The sequence below is a fragment of the Centruroides sculpturatus genome, unplaced genomic scaffold (assembly GCF_000671375.1).
Source record: "Centruroides sculpturatus isolate CEXI.00-Female unplaced genomic scaffold, Cexi_2.0 scaffold2924, whole genome shotgun sequence".
In the NCBI taxonomy this organism is placed as follows: Eukaryota; Metazoa; Arthropoda; class Arachnida; order Scorpiones; family Buthidae; genus Centruroides; species Centruroides sculpturatus.
Window position 1 is genome coordinate 1 of NW_019387074.1, and position 15,859 is coordinate 15,859.

At 29.0% G+C, this 15,859-nt stretch overlaps 1 protein-coding gene across 1 annotated transcript; it reads left to right on the forward strand.

Annotated features, from left to right (window-relative positions):
- Positions 1-4,871: 4,871 nt before the first annotated feature.
- On the forward strand, positions 4,872-12,356 carry LOC111616133. The gene is made up of 6 exons (XM_023357556.1): positions 4,872-5,465; positions 7,674-7,705; positions 7,833-7,894; positions 9,353-9,437; positions 11,480-11,544; positions 12,111-12,356. The coding sequence occupies exons 1-6, from the start codon at positions 5,341-5,343 to the stop codon at positions 12,309-12,311; spliced, it is 570 nt and encodes a 189-aa protein (XP_023213324.1). The 5' UTR covers positions 4,872-5,340; the 3' UTR covers positions 12,312-12,356.
- The last annotated feature ends 3,503 nt before the right edge of the window (positions 12,357-15,859 follow it).

Below are 15,859 nucleotides of genomic sequence, written 5' to 3' on the forward strand. Positions count from 1 at the left end.
GTAATATTAAAAATAAATACTGTATTTAAATCGTGATCAAATTTTCAAGAAACAAACGTTCGTATTGAATTTGAACTACTACTGATCAGTGCTAACAGACTACCTATTGTTTAAAAGGCCCTCTGGTGACGCAAGAAGACGCATTTTATAAAATAAAAAGCAGTTGAAACTGCATTTTTATGAATAAAAATTTGATAAACTATTTATCGTTTTATGACAAGTAAAATTTTTTCGTCGCGTTCGCAGCTTTTAAGTAATGCATAAACCTTCGAGGAGTGAGGCCCTTTGGACAGCGAGGCATAGGCGGTGGCCCAAGTTGCCCAAATGCCGCACTTGGTCATAGAAATCATATAATTTGAATATAAGTTACTGTATTTATAAATACGTATGTCAAATTATATATTTATTACGACGCAAAATATATTTAAGAGTTTACGACCACTGTGCCGGGTGAGATGTTGTTGAAACAAAAAAAAATTATGCATTCCATCACATACATAAACAGTATCGTAATTCGCCAAGTGCAAATCAGCAAATTCGTCAAATTTTTGTTTATTTCGAACAATCCGGATAATCGAAAATCCGGATAATAGAGGTCCGGATAATTGAGGTTCTACTGTATATATTTTTCTTCAGCTACAGTTTAAATTACAAACACTGTTTTATTGGAACAAATCATTACACAAAATTTTCCAGATGCTTTCAATTTATTCATTTTCAGAGGACAGTTGCAATCAGCAAAACAAAATTATAGCATAATTTATCTTTGGTTATAAATATTTTTAAGTTTTTAATATTTTGCTTATAACTTTAATTTATATAAAAATTGGTTATTTGATTTCTATTTATTTTTAATTATTAATATAATACAGTTGTTCAGAATAGTTAAGAAATTTTAATGTTTTACAAGTTGCTAAATTATAATCGAGCATTCAGAAAGGATAGAATTGTTAAATGTATATTGAAAAGAAAAAATTTTTTAAATTTATATTTTAAGAAATAATTTTGTAACTTTAATTATGATGATCCCTAGGACAAGCAAACAGTCCAAAAATATTTGAGAATTTATTATATAAATGATTTTGTTTTAATTAAATGGTATTTCCAATGAATTGGTAATAATTAAATACAGTAGAGCGTCGTTTATCCGAAACGTCGGTTATCCGAAAGAATTCCAGTCGGCAAATTGAAATTTTCGCTAGTGCTGTGGCGCTGAAATCTTCGACTATATCTTGGGCTACTCCAATATTTTTTTTGTTGATGTGTGTGTTATAGCTGGCAGCACTGACACTTTTGTGTGGTGTTATTCCAAGGACTGTGTGTCATGCTGAATTGAACGTTTTTGATACTAGATTAACTTCTAAACTATAATTTTTTTGTTTTTATTTTTTAATATATATATATATTTTGTTTGTAAAAAATAAAGAAGTAACTTTTAACAATACAATAGCCATGATTATTATTTTAAAAAGTTTACATTAAGCTTAACATTGACGAAAATTCAACGCGAAGCGACACGCAATGGAGAAAAATTTCAACATGGGATAGGTTAAGGTATTTTTTCGTACATAATCTGTTATCCGAAAAATAAGTTATCCGAACCACCCCAGTCCCCAGTTGATTCGGATAAACGACGCTCTACTGTATATTAAATCATATGTTTATGTATTGCTTTTACTCATTTTTACAGAAGCATAACCAAATGATCGCCTTCAATAATCAGGCTATAACTCTGTTAATTTAATGATTAATACTAAGTAATTTGCTACTAGAGGTAGATGTTAGGCACCATCTCTTAACTAAATTAATGATTATAAGTTTAATAATTTTTTTCTTCCAGATGATTCTAAATTATTAAAATTATAATTATTAATTTAGTTAAGAGATGGAACCTAACGTCTACCTCTAGTAGCAAATTACTTAGTATTAAGCATTAAATTAGTGGAGTTATAGCCTGATTATTTAAGGCAATCGTTATGTTTCTATATACAAATCAGGCTTTGTTGTTTGATATATTCATTTTTATTGCATTTGTTTCAATTTTAAGGGCTTCTTAAAAATTTTTTCAGTTTTCATTATTATTTATGCTAGTGCTTACTGTATTTACATATTTTGAACCTGTCATGGTATTCTTCATAACATTGATAATTTAATACCATAAACCTATAAATAAACAGATAAAAAACATGCCTAATTTTGCATGGTTTATTTTTGTTTTGTTATTTATGTTAAAATTCTATAATCTGGCCGCCACCATTTTCTGAATCTATGAGCTGTCACTATATTGTACTAAGCTTCTTACATTTTGTAAGTTTTCAATTATTTTTATATTATAAAAGATATATTTTATTCTATTCTAAATTTATATTATTCTATTATTTTAAGAATTTGTAATTCTTATTATTTGCATCATATTTGATAAATATTTTGTTTAATTTTGTCTAGTCTAATGGGATATTAGAACGTTTAGGTAAAGTTGCAGCAAATGGCTGTATTCCTGGAATGAGTAAAAATTCACCTAAAATTTCTTCACCTAAACATAAAAATGTTCCAGAAGAAAATGAGGCATATTCATCTGGGGTCTTACAAACAGTAAAAGATCGATTTTCTGAAGAAAGATTGGCAAGGTTTAAATTTATCTAATTTCAAATTAAAAATTAGTTTTAAGATGTTTAATTAATTTATGAATCTATGATTTTATTNATACAGTAGAACCTCGATTATCCGGACTAATTGGGGATGAAGGTAGTCCGGATAAGGAAAAATCCGGATAATCGAAACAAATACTTTAATTTGTCTTTTAATGATAATACACGTTTTCTTTTCGATGCCATATCGGTAATATTAAAAATAAATACTGTATTTAAATCGTGATCAAATTTTCAAGAAACAAACGTTCGTATTGAATTTGAACTACTACTGATCAGTGCTAACAGACTACCTATTGTTTAAAAGGCCCTCTGGTGACGCAAGAAGACGCATTTTATAAAATAAAAAGCAGTTGAAACTGCATTTTTATGAATAAAAATTTGATAAACTATTTATCGTTTTATGACAAGTAAAATTTTTTCGTCGCGTTCGCAGCTTTTAAGTAATGCATAAACCTTCGAGGAGTGAGGCCCTTTGGACAGCGAGGCATAGGCGGTGGCCCAAGTTGCCCAAATGCCGCACTTGGTCATAGAAATCATATAATTTGAATATAAGTTACTGTATTTATAAATACGTATGTCAAATTATATATTTATTACGACGCAAAATATATTTAAGAGTTTACGACCACTGTGCCGGGTGAGATGTTGTTGAAACAAAAAAAAATTATGCATTCCATCACATACATAAACAGTATCGTAATTCGCCAAGTGCAAATCAGCAAATTCGTCAAATTTTTGTTTATTTCGAACAATCCGGATAATCGAAAATCCGGATAATAGAGGTCCGGATAATTGAGGTTCTACTGTATATATTTTTCTTCAGCTACAGTTTAAATTACAAACACTGTTTTATTGGAACAAATCATTACACAAAATTTTCCAGATGCTTTCAATTTATTCATTTTCAGAGGACAGTTGCAATCAGCAAAACAAAATTATAGCATAATTTATCTTTGGTTATAAATATTTTTAAGTTTTTAATATTTTGCTTATAACTTTAATTTATATAAAAATTGGTTATTTGATTTCTATTTATTTTTAATTATTAATATAATACAGTTGTTCAGAATAGTTAAGAAATTTTAATGTTTTACAAGTTGCTAAATTATAATCGAGCATTCAGAAAGGATAGAATTGTTAAATGTATATTGAAAAGAAAAAATTTTTTAAATTTATATTTTAAGAAATAATTTTGTAACTTTAATTATGATGATCCCTAGGACAAGCAAACAGTCCAAAAATATTTGAGAATTTATTATATAAATGATTTTGTTTTAATTAAATGGTATTTCCAATGAATTGGTAATAATTAAATACAGTAGAGCGTCGTTTATCCGAAACGTCGGTTATCCGAAAGAATTCCAGTCGGCAAATTGAAATTTTCGCTAGTGCTGTGGCGCTGAAATCTTCGACTATATCTTGGGCTACTCCAATATTTTTTTTGTTGATGTGTGTGTTATAGCTGGCAGCACTGACACTTTTGTGTGGTGTTATTCCAAGGACTGTGTGTCATGCTGAATTGAACGTTTTTGATACTAGATTAACTTCTAAACTATAATTTTTTTGTTTTTATTTTTTAATATATATATATATTTTGTTTGTAAAAAATAAAGAAGTAACTTTTAACAATACAATAGCCATGATTATTATTTTAAAAAGTTTACATTAAGCTTAACATTGACGAAAATTCAACGCGAAGCGACACGCAATGGAGAAAAATTTCAACATGGGATAGGTTAAGGTATTTTTTCGTACATAATCTGTTATCCGAAAAATAAGTTATCCGAACCACCCCAGTCCCCAGTTGATTCGGATAAACGACGCTCTACTGTATATTAAATCATATGTTTATGTATTGCTTTTACTCATTTTTACAGAAGCATAACCAAATGATCGCCTTCAATAATCAGGCTATAACTCTGTTAATTTAATGATTAATACTAAGTAATTTGCTACTAGAGGTAGATGTTAGGCACCATCTCTTAACTAAATTAATGATTATAAGTTTAATAATTTTTTTCTTCCAGATGATTCTAAATTATTAAAATTATAATTATTAATTTAGTTAAGAGATGGAACCTAACGTCTACCTCTAGTAGCAAATTACTTAGTATTAAGCATTAAATTAGTGGAGTTATAGCCTGATTATTTAAGGCAATCGTTATGTTTCTATATACAAATCAGGCTTTGTTGTTTGATATATTCATTTTTATTGCATTTGTTTCAATTTTAAGGGCTTCTTAAAAATTTTTTCAGTTTTCATTATTATTTATGCTAGTGCTTACTGTATTTACATATTTTGAACCTGTCATGGTATTCTTCATAACATTGATAATTTAATACCATAAACCTATAAATAAACAGATAAAAAACATGCCTAATTTTGCATGGTTTATTTTTGTTTTGTTATTTATGTTAAAATTCTATAATCTGGCCGCCACCATTTTCTGAATCTATGAGCTGTCACTATATTGTACTAAGCTTCTTACATTTTGTAAGTTTTCAATTATTTTTATATTATAAAAGATATATTTTATTCTATTCTAAATTTATATTATTCTATTATTTTAAGAATTTGTAATTCTTATTATTTGCATCATATTTGATAAATATTTTGTTTAATTTTGTCTAGTCTAATGGGATATTAGAACGTTTAGGTAAAGTTGCAGCAAATGGCTGTATTCCTGGAATGAGTAAAAATTCACCTAAAATTTCTTCACCTAAACATAAAAATGTTCCAGAAGAAAATGAGGCATATTCATCTGGGGTCTTACAAACAGTAAAAGATCGATTTTCTGAAGAAAGATTGGCAAGGTTTAAATTTATCTAATTTCAAATTAAAAATTAGTTTTAAGATGTTTAATTAATTTATGAATCTATGATTTTATTATGATTATCATATTTAACTAAAGTATGAATCTGTAACTATTATATGATTCCATGCCTTGTCTGATGTGTATGAAGTTTAGAATTTAGTTTACAAGCAAGAAAGTTGTGTAGGTTTGGTTTATTACAGTATTTGCTGCAAATTAAAATAGTAGAATGCAAACCTTGTACAAATTAACTTGAAATCATGTAATATAATTGCAGATTTAATCTTTACAAAATAAGTAATAACAATTGCATCCAGATATTTCCAAAAATAAGTTTGTGAATTATGTTTTAAAGTAAACTCTAAAAATTTAGAAAACCTCTCTCTCTTTCTCATATAAAATATTGGCAATAAATAAATAAAGCTTTTTTTAAAGTTTATAAAATAAATAAACTTTAATACACAGTGTCATAGACAATAAAAGAGATAAGTGAAAACATATTTTTAAGTTTTAAAGAAATAAAATTGATTATTTAAAAGTTTTTCCTAAGTTTTGTTAAGTAAAAAAATCAAACAGTTGGAAAAATGATACAAATTCCATGAAAGGCAATATTCAGCAGTGTTATTTCCATATTCTTCTGTATCTGCCATAATTTTTTTTTAGTACATCATATCATCATCTTGACAAAAGTATTTTAAATGTCAAAAAGAAATTTAAATTAAATGCTTATTACTAGCAAAGTTCACTTGAACAATGTGACTATTGACATGCCAAAATGTTTATTATTGGTAATAATACGTCACATGTAATTTCAGATTATCGTTTTAGACTGTGAATGTAAGATGCATTTCTATTCTATAAGTAAAAACAGATTTAAAAAAGTATGCTTTAGAATCAAGGAAATACATTATAAGTATTATGTATACATTTACATCTAATAATCACAAAAATGGTTTTAATGTAGACTTAGTTTATAAACTTTACTGATCAAAAATAAACTTTCAATCAAACGTCAATCAGTAATTTTCTTCTGATGGTAGATGCAGATGCAAGAAAATTGTCATATCACATTGCTGCTCTGTTTTGATTTTTAATCTTATATAATAGGGGTTGCCAACTTTTGTGTACATAACATCTATTTTTTATCTTTAAAATGTGTTGCGGTTGACTTGTTGTCATAGGCATAATCTAAATGGCGAGAGGGAGGTGTGAAATACATACTATGTTTAGATAGGTAAGAAAAGCCACAATTTGATTTAAAATATGAAGGAAAGGTACTTACATTTAAACAGAAGAAAAATTGAAATTCAACGTTGTCACTTTCGGAGACCACCACTTTACCCTTCCTCCTCTCTACCTGACCTACTCTCTCTGTCCCTCTCCCCACCTTTCGTTTTTTCGGTTTTATGATCCTTTGTCTACATTTCTTATTCCCCTTTTACAACTGTATGCAAATGGATTGCACATGGACCAACAAAACCGCATCTGAGAAAGATGCAGAGGTCCAGTATCACTACAGTTGTGTTTTCTGCATTATGTTCAGTTACAAATGTAACACATTAAGTCAAGACATCACAAGTGATCAACCGGTTGATCGCGATCGACTTGTTGGCCCTCTCTGTTATATAACACTTGTTAAAATATTCTGCAAGTACAATTGAAGCTTCACTTTTCTTCCCAAAAAACAACAGTTGGCATTTAATCCAATTATGAGATAAGATTCTTAGCAAGCTAACTTTATTTCTTTATTTAATATTTTTATTTTATTAACTAATTTCTTCTAAATAATAAAATAAGAATAATGAAAATAATACAAGTTAAAGTAGCATTACTTTTTAATGCTAATTATTCATTCTTCTAATCTCTGATTAACAAAATTACAATTTTGTAATCTGTTAGAATAAAATCATCAAAAATTAACTAAACAATATTATTATCTTAGGCACAATACTTTTTATTCTTTTTAAAAAACAAAATTATTTTTGATTTTTAATGGAATAATTGACTTTAATGTTGAGTATGACTACTATTATGTTTTCTAATTAAATATAAATAAATAAATTGCATCATAAACACAACAGTTTTTAAGATTTCATTTCTTTAAATAAATAGTAAAGTTTAAAATAATGTATTATTTATGAAACATTTTTAAATATAGATTTTATTTAGATAGAAATTATAATTTTAAAAAATTTCACTTTTATTTTAGAGATTTTTCTTCATTGTATAAAACTGTTACAGGTAAATATTTTATTACACAATTAAGATTGAACTTTAATTATATTTTCATTATAAAAAGTTTTATCTATTGTTTTACATTATGGAATATTGACCAATTAAGTATTTTTTTTTTAATTTGAATTTACAGATTTTATACCAAAGCAATCACAAATATCACAAGATATACTTTTAAAATATAAAACAGTACAGGTAAGTTTAACAAGAAAATTTTTATTTTTTCAGAATAAATTGATATATGATATAAATTCAGTAACAAATAAAAACATCAAGAATATTTAAAAAAATATTATTAATTTGCGATTATAATCATATATCTTTAAATCAGTTATTATATTATATGTAAATACTAATTGTCCATCAACTTTAGCTGTAATTAGTGTATTTTGACAATATAGTCTTATGTATAAAAAAATATATGATATTCATTATGAATTAATAAAGATTATGTATGGATCTGATAACACTTTTGTCTTTGCAAATGTAAACAAAACTCAGTCATATTTTGTTCATAAAATATATTAACCACAAAGAGATAAAACTAAATGTCACTTTGTAGTTCTATTGGAATATTTTTCTTTCTGCCAAAATAATAAAAAACAGATTTCATTTTACAAAAATTAAATTCTGAAAAGCAGGATATTTTTCTATTTACTTAACACTGTTATGATAAACTGATTAATGCAAAGACTTCTAATTCTATTGAAAAACTTTACAACAGTAATAATACAATTTCACAAAAAATATTTTTGAAGAAACACAAAGTCTTATGGCAGAATAGATCTTTTATTGTAAGCTCTTATCCACCTATAATTGTAGGTTTTACGTATTGAGATGGATAAAAGTCTATAGTAAAAGGTTAACTCTGCCATAAGACTGTTTGTTCCCAGAATGTGATATGGACAGTTGATAAGGATTTTGTGTTTCTTTTGTGAAATTTTAAAATATACTTGTCATTCAGCTGGTTAACTAGTTTTTATTAATAGTAATAATAAAAGTTTTATTAATTTTAAATCCCTAATTGAATGTCAAAACTTAACATTTTTTTACTGGATTGAAGTTGTTTATGTAAATGATGTTAACTAGTTGAATATGTTTATTTACATTATAATTTTTACTGGATTAAAGTATAGTTATAAAGTAAACAAGTGAAGATAATTCTAATGCTCTGAATAATAGAATTTTTTTTTTTTTTTTTTTTGATGATGACCATAGAAATATATTAGCAACTAATCTTTATTTTCTGTATATATTGAATTTTTATTATTAATTACCTTTATTGGAGAAGTAGTTTAAAATAATATAAATTAAATTACAGATATAATTTGAATAATCTCTCTCCCCTTTCAGATAAATTTTATCACTTTAAAAAATTATATAACACTATTTTTAAAATTTGTTTTTTGATTTTTTTTATACATAATTTGATATAGCAGTTTTTCTTTTGAAATTATTCTATAAGAAATAAAGAAAAAGTTTTGGAATTTGGTTATTATAATAATTTAAAGAGTAAAGTTAGTTGTTTGAAAATTTCATTAGCTAAATTTTCAAAAATAAAATTAAGTACTCATCATAATTTGTGTAATTATTTATCATTATTAATAAAATTTGTCTTTTCCATTTAAAAAATTATTATATTTTAAATTTTAGTCTCCTCATGTAAAAGATGACGTTTTGGCAAATTTTTATAAACAATGTTTGAAACCTCTTCAATTTGAAACATGGGATATGGAAGGTAAAAAGTTTCCTTAATTATATTAATATATAATTATGATGATGATTGAAAATTGAATTAATTAATTTAAAATCATCAAAGAAAACATGTAAAATAAATTATTTAAAAGTTAAAAAATTATCATCTTATATGCAATGTTTCTCATATCTTAAATAATAGGGTGAATTTGGAGAAATTTCCAGAGGCACCAAAGGACCTGACCTTCATATTTATAGGGACCAGTGCTGATCTATAGTGTCCAATAGTATATCAAATAGTAGATATTGTTCAATAAATAAATTGACTAAAATTATCTTCTTCTCAGTTCTGGAATGAATTAATAAACACATTTAACTAAATGTGTAACTTCTAGTAACAAAAGTTTTTTTACTAGAAGTTAAATATTTAGTTAAATGTGTTTATAAAATAAACTGACAAAAGTAAACTGTTTAAATGGATAAAAGTATTAATCTATGATATGCTATTTCATAAATAAAAATGACAATTATGAAACAATTATTATGGTTTTAATTTTCATAATAAAAAATAATTGTTTATTTTAGCACATTAGAAGTACAGTAATAATATTACAGTATTTAACATGAGCAGATAGGATTTGTTCAAGTAGTATAGGGATGTATTGACTAGCACTGGTGCCTGTGAACATAAAAGCACCAATCTTGGTCAATACTGTATATTAATTAAGTGAATGCTTGTAGACTCCAGATAGTTGACCACATTCTTATATAATGGGCACTTGCCATGTTCTGAAAAAAATTTGGTCAGTGATAGTGCCAGAATATGAAAAATTAATGCATAAAGAAAAATTGATTCCTAAGATATATTTATACTAAAAGTATACGGAAGGAACTAAAATGTCTTCATATCTCCATCATATCCATTCAATCACCAGTAACAAAAGTCTTCCTTAACAGAAACAATATTTTATTAGAGGCTACATCTCCATAAAAATATGTCTCTAATAAAAGGTTGTTTCTGTAAAGGAAGACTGTTTGTTGTTGGTGATTAGACATGATGGAGACATGAAAACGTTTTAGTTTCTTCTATGTATTTTTAATGCAAAATAATGTCAGTTATTTTAATTGAAACTATATATTTATGTATTGATAGTTCCATCTGCATAATATGGGTTGGAAATATTCCTGTGCCTATAAAATTATCTGCTGCTTTGTTAATTTGAATCAGAATTAAAAATGCAAACTGGCAGTCAGGACAGAATGTTCTAAATCATGGAAAAACTTTCCTCCAGGAATTTCTTGGTCAAGTGGAATATACATATCATCATCAACATTGAGAACTTTTCTTATTTTTTTCAAACAGTATTTTTCCTGCAACCATGTGTATTTTAGAATAAAAAGAACTGTATCGGCTTTGATTCCCAGTTTAATCTATTCACAGTAATTTTTTCATTCCCAATTTGGATGACGGAACATGTCTTTCAGTAAGGACCAAAACCAAGTATCCCAAGATGCAATAGCATTTGGTATTTGTTTCTGAGCCAATTTTTCCATAAGATAACCATTTTTTCTTGTAAATTGTACTATTGGATGCATCACATCTCAAAATTATTTGATGTATAATTTGCCTGGTCGTTCCTTCTTTCCATAAAATGCTTCACAGTTTATATTGTTTGCTAAATGAATTTTCCTTTACTATAAAATGATTTATTTTTTTATGTTAATTTTCTTATTTTTGTTGTTAAAATTGGTCTTACAAATTTACAAGCATGAAATATTAATATATTCACATGTATACGTGTGCTTAAGCACGGCTAAATTTAAAAAACTTTTATCTGATCTTTTGTCAATTTATAAATTTCTTATAATTAAATCATGCCAAAGTCATGAGAATAATTTAAAATACAAATCAAAAATATGCTGAATATATTTTGCAAATTTTTTTAAAATTGAAATTGTGTAGTTTATGTTTATTCATAAATATCAAATTACATTTATGCTATAATCTATAATAGCCAGATCTATTCTATTAATTGGTAACCCGTCACATTTTGAGTATATGTTTACTATTATTTTTTTTTTCAGTTGATGGACCTTTTGGTCATTATTATGCATTTGTACGCCAGCATGATAGAACAATAGAAAAACAAGTAAGTGAACAATCTGCATCATTTTCATATTTTCAGAAATTTAATATGCTGATTTTAAATTACTTTTCATAAAAGGAACAGAGAATTGTTTGGGAACTTTCTTCTCTTTCTTCTTCTCTTCCCTTAGATATCAGTTCTTCCATATTTGTAAGAACAGTAAGAAACTTTTCTTATTTCTATCTATATAGAGGCAACAAATTTTAATATTCTCAAAAAGTTTAATCATAACTATTACAATATTTAATTTGCTAAAAAGTCTATATGGTAAGTTTAAGAATAAATACATTATAAAATTGCAATATAACAAATTTAAAAACTAACAATATTCTTTTATTAGATAACTAGAGATATTCATGAATAGCAAATGCATTAGTTAATGCTATTTAGTACACTTTCTCGTATTCATGATTTGAATTAATCTAAATTTAATATTTATTTGAACCAATATTTATCAAATTACATGATTATTCTACAGTCATATTAATAATATGCAACAAAAATAGTCCTAAAATATAACTTGAAAAAGTCTAGCTTTTATTAATGCTATTGTTTCAAAAATTTTTCAGAATATATCAGAAAAACAGTTCTGGTTAATTCAGCCATTATGCAAAATACAGGAATCTCTTGATTTATTAACATTCCTGGCCCTAACACCATTAAGGGTGCATTCAGAATTGGAGACCAGTTCAACCAAGTCACTTTGGCATAGATCATCCCATTTATGGTTGAAGCTTGGAATGCCTGACAGTGTTCAGAGGAGGAGTTGATAACATAATGTGGTTGTGATCCAGTCTAGTCCATATGCTCATATACTCATGCTGGGGCAGTGAGTCTCCATTTGATCAAGATACATACATACATACAAGAAAGACATCAACCGTACACAAAGTGTTTAGCTGGCAGAAAATAGGTTAATGGAAAGGGGAGGGGAAGGAGGGAGGGAAGGAGAGGAGATAGATGATAGAGAAAGGTAGGATCCCTCTAAATGGCATACACATAAGACTACAGTACCCTCTATGATGTTGGCATGCAGTTTTTAGGCTGCAAGGCCATAGTCCCCTGAAGGTTCTAAAAGAAAACCTGAGTGTAGTGAACACCAATAGCTAAGTGTAGAAGTTAGTGCCAAGTGGCTGTTAGTAGGAAGACCTAACTACTTAATGCTACTTAACAGCTAGAAAGACAGTGCAAAAAGCAAACTAGACGAGATGAATGAGCAAGACCCCAAAATTTTTAAAATTTTTATTTTTTTAAACATTAACTTACTAACTAAACTAACCTACCATAACCTAGGATGAATCTAATCAGACAATTAAAGCTAACAAACCCTAATCTAATTCAACTTAACCTAACCTAACTAACCGAATTTAGACTGAAAAAGAAGACAGAAAATAAGAATTAAAATACAAAGTTGACAGGCAGCTATATACCGACAGTTGAAACAAAGTAAGAGAAAGCTAATTGCCATCCGTGTCCCTGGAGTGAGTGTTCTCAAGAGCCCCACTAAGTGATATGAATGTGAGTAGATGATAGAACATTGTACACATGTGAATGAGTTGGTGCAGGTTGCAAGGCCAGTTGTACCTTTCAAGAATAGCAGCTCTCATTAAAATATCCCTAATGTGATTATACCTATTGCGGCGGTGTTTGATCCTCCTGAATACCATAATTGCATTGTGGACTGTCCCCAAGGTTAAATCTATGAAAATATTGCTTAAAGTTGCCGAGTCCTGTAAGTAGCTGAGTGAGGGTGTAACTAGGATAAAAGTGATGAAGAATCGCAGTAGTGTCAACCTTGGGGATGGAAGTTTAGGTAAACCAGTGGTGTCATGGTCCTGGCTGTCTTGCCAGAGAATGAAGTTTTGCCTCTTGACATGATTGTTGATGTACGAGGTAGGAATGTAACTGAAAATACTAGTGACTGAAGACTTTGCAGCTTGTTTAGCAAGATGGTCAGCAGTCTCGTTGCCAAGAACCCCCGCATGACCCAGGACCCATTGGAAATCTATTCTAATGTTTAAGTATCTAAAAATGTAGTGTATGAGATGGATGAGTTTTAAGTAGCTATCAGACTTTGCAATCCTGTGTAAAGCCATCCTACTGTCAGAATAAATGCAATAGTGTTAAGTAGTGTCTTTTGTCCTCCCTACACCTAATGTTGTAAAGCACTATATTATTTTTCCGACTTTCTACAACGATTATCGACACGACTGTGTGCCGGAAATAGCTGTTCCCTAACGGGTACTTTACACAGATACGCGTTAGTGTGCCAGGCCTGGATTTTAAGCATGCACCAAATTAAATAATGACAAAGTTAGTCAATAACAATCCAATATTTAATAAAATTCTAGTAATAACTATATACAGAATTTAGTAAAAAATCAAATAACAATTTATTCAATGAAAATCAATAAGAATCAACCTGACAAAACTCAATTCAATCTATTTTCTAACTTAATTCTATTCCCCTTTGGAATTCGACAAAATTTCAAAGACTTGACTTATATACAATAATTCTTATGAATTAAAGATCCTAATCGTCACCTGAATATACTAGGAACCCTTTTCCTCAACTCAAGACTTTCCCTAATCTTCGATCCACAAATCGAATAACTTCAAACTTGCCTTGGAACTATTTTATCCTATCGGACACCTCTCTCTCATTTACTGCTACAAAGCTCACCACGCTCATTGCTAACAGAAGCTCACCTCATCCATCTTCACTTGAGGTTCGGTCTTTATACTGTGAGGTGACATCACAATTCTGAATGCAATCACTCCCCTCATTTACATACTTATTTGCTAACAAACTTTTTCTATTTGTCTGGCAGCCTATTTTCCGACAATACTCGCTAACCTTTTACATTATTCTTTTTGACAATTTTTGGGATGTTTTTATTCTTTAAGGTTTAGCAAGGTCCTAAGTTATGCTTGTGGAGTCTCCCCCTTTTCTCCGCTCGAGAGTGCAAATGTTCGTGAGTTTTTCCTATGGCACTTTTCTCTCGTTGGTGGTTGGTTTCTCTTCTATTTTTAAGTTTGTAAGGTGAATGGTGAGGAAACCTTCATCCTAACAAAACATAAGCCCCAAACAAAAATAGGATAATAAGCAAAAATAAAAGTAACTAAAAATAACGCTCGGACTTGGTTCCTTACAATGTGAATTAAGCTCATATAAATATCTAAAGTTTCTGCCTGTGTTATTGAGCAGTGTGTACCTAACCTAACCTAGATGGAAGCAAGTGTTGTGAAGCTGATGGTTTAAGTCAGAGTAAACTACAAAAGCCACACCCACGTTGTCACCCATCTTGAAACCGTCAGTATAAATCCTAAACATGGAATGATCACCTGGATCTATAAAGTAAATGTCAGGGGCAAGCTGGTGGGAGGGATGGTAGTCATAAGTTGGGAGGGTATTTTTGTTGATGCTGAATTTTTTGATATCATCGATCAAGGTCAAACTTGGGGGAATCTTACCTATTTTAATCATTTTGTTGACATCCGAGTCACTATAATCTCACTAGGGTAAGGTGACAAGATTTTCCTGCCAAATAATGTTTAATTTCTAATTTGATAGGGGTCAATCCTGACATTACCAAAAGGGCACTGGTGGGTGTGGTCTTATAAGCCAGCGCTGTCCAACTTATCATAGCCCACGGGCCATATTTCCTTCACCAAACATTTCGGGGGCCAAGAAGGTTGCTGCTGTATTCAGCCAGGTTAAGTGAAGTTACGCAAACTAAATACAGTGAAAACTGCTTAGGCGACCACCTGCATTCGACGGGCACCTGTCAAAACGGGCAAAAATTTCTGGCATGGAATAGTTTACCCATAGAGTCTTCGTATAAGTTACCTGTATTAAACGACCACCTGTGTAATGCGACATCGATCTGTGGGCATCGATTTTTGGTTCGGAACAACATATAACACCTGTAATAAGCGACCACTTTCGCGAATGTATCTGGTCTAAACTATTGTAAGAACCCATCTCAACAACGTTTTTACCTCCTAATATAATAAATTAGTCTAAACTCTCGTTCGAATCCATCCCGGGCACTTCTCCCGCCCTTGAAATTAGGTGCAGGTGTTAATAAATTAGTCTAGCAACAAAGGAAATTCATTTCAGTTTGTTGGAAAATGTCCGAAAAACGAAAAAAATGTGCTGTCGTTAGAAGTTCGTATTAAAGTTATCACAACAATTAGCAGCGAAGTTTAACTGTGGGAAAACGAAATCGATTTTACCGTAGACCTACAGTATTTTCCTTGGGGGTGTAAAATATTGTACACGATACAATTAATCGGCTGATCTCATCGTTTGATA

Excerpts from the sequence above, each read along its gene's own strand:
- LOC111616133 (XM_023357556.1), top strand. The coding sequence starts at position 5,341 with ATGAGTAAAAATTCACCTAAAATTTCTTCACCTAAACATAAAAATGTT. Across the intron at positions 5,466-7,673 it reads TCTGAAGAAAGATTGGCAAG|AGATTTTTCTTCATTGTATA; the intron begins GTTTAAATTTAT and ends CTTTTATTTTAG. Across the intron at positions 9,438-11,479 it reads TGAAACATGGGATATGGAAG|TTGATGGACCTTTTGGTCAT; the intron begins GTAAAAAGTTTC and ends TTTTTTTTTCAG.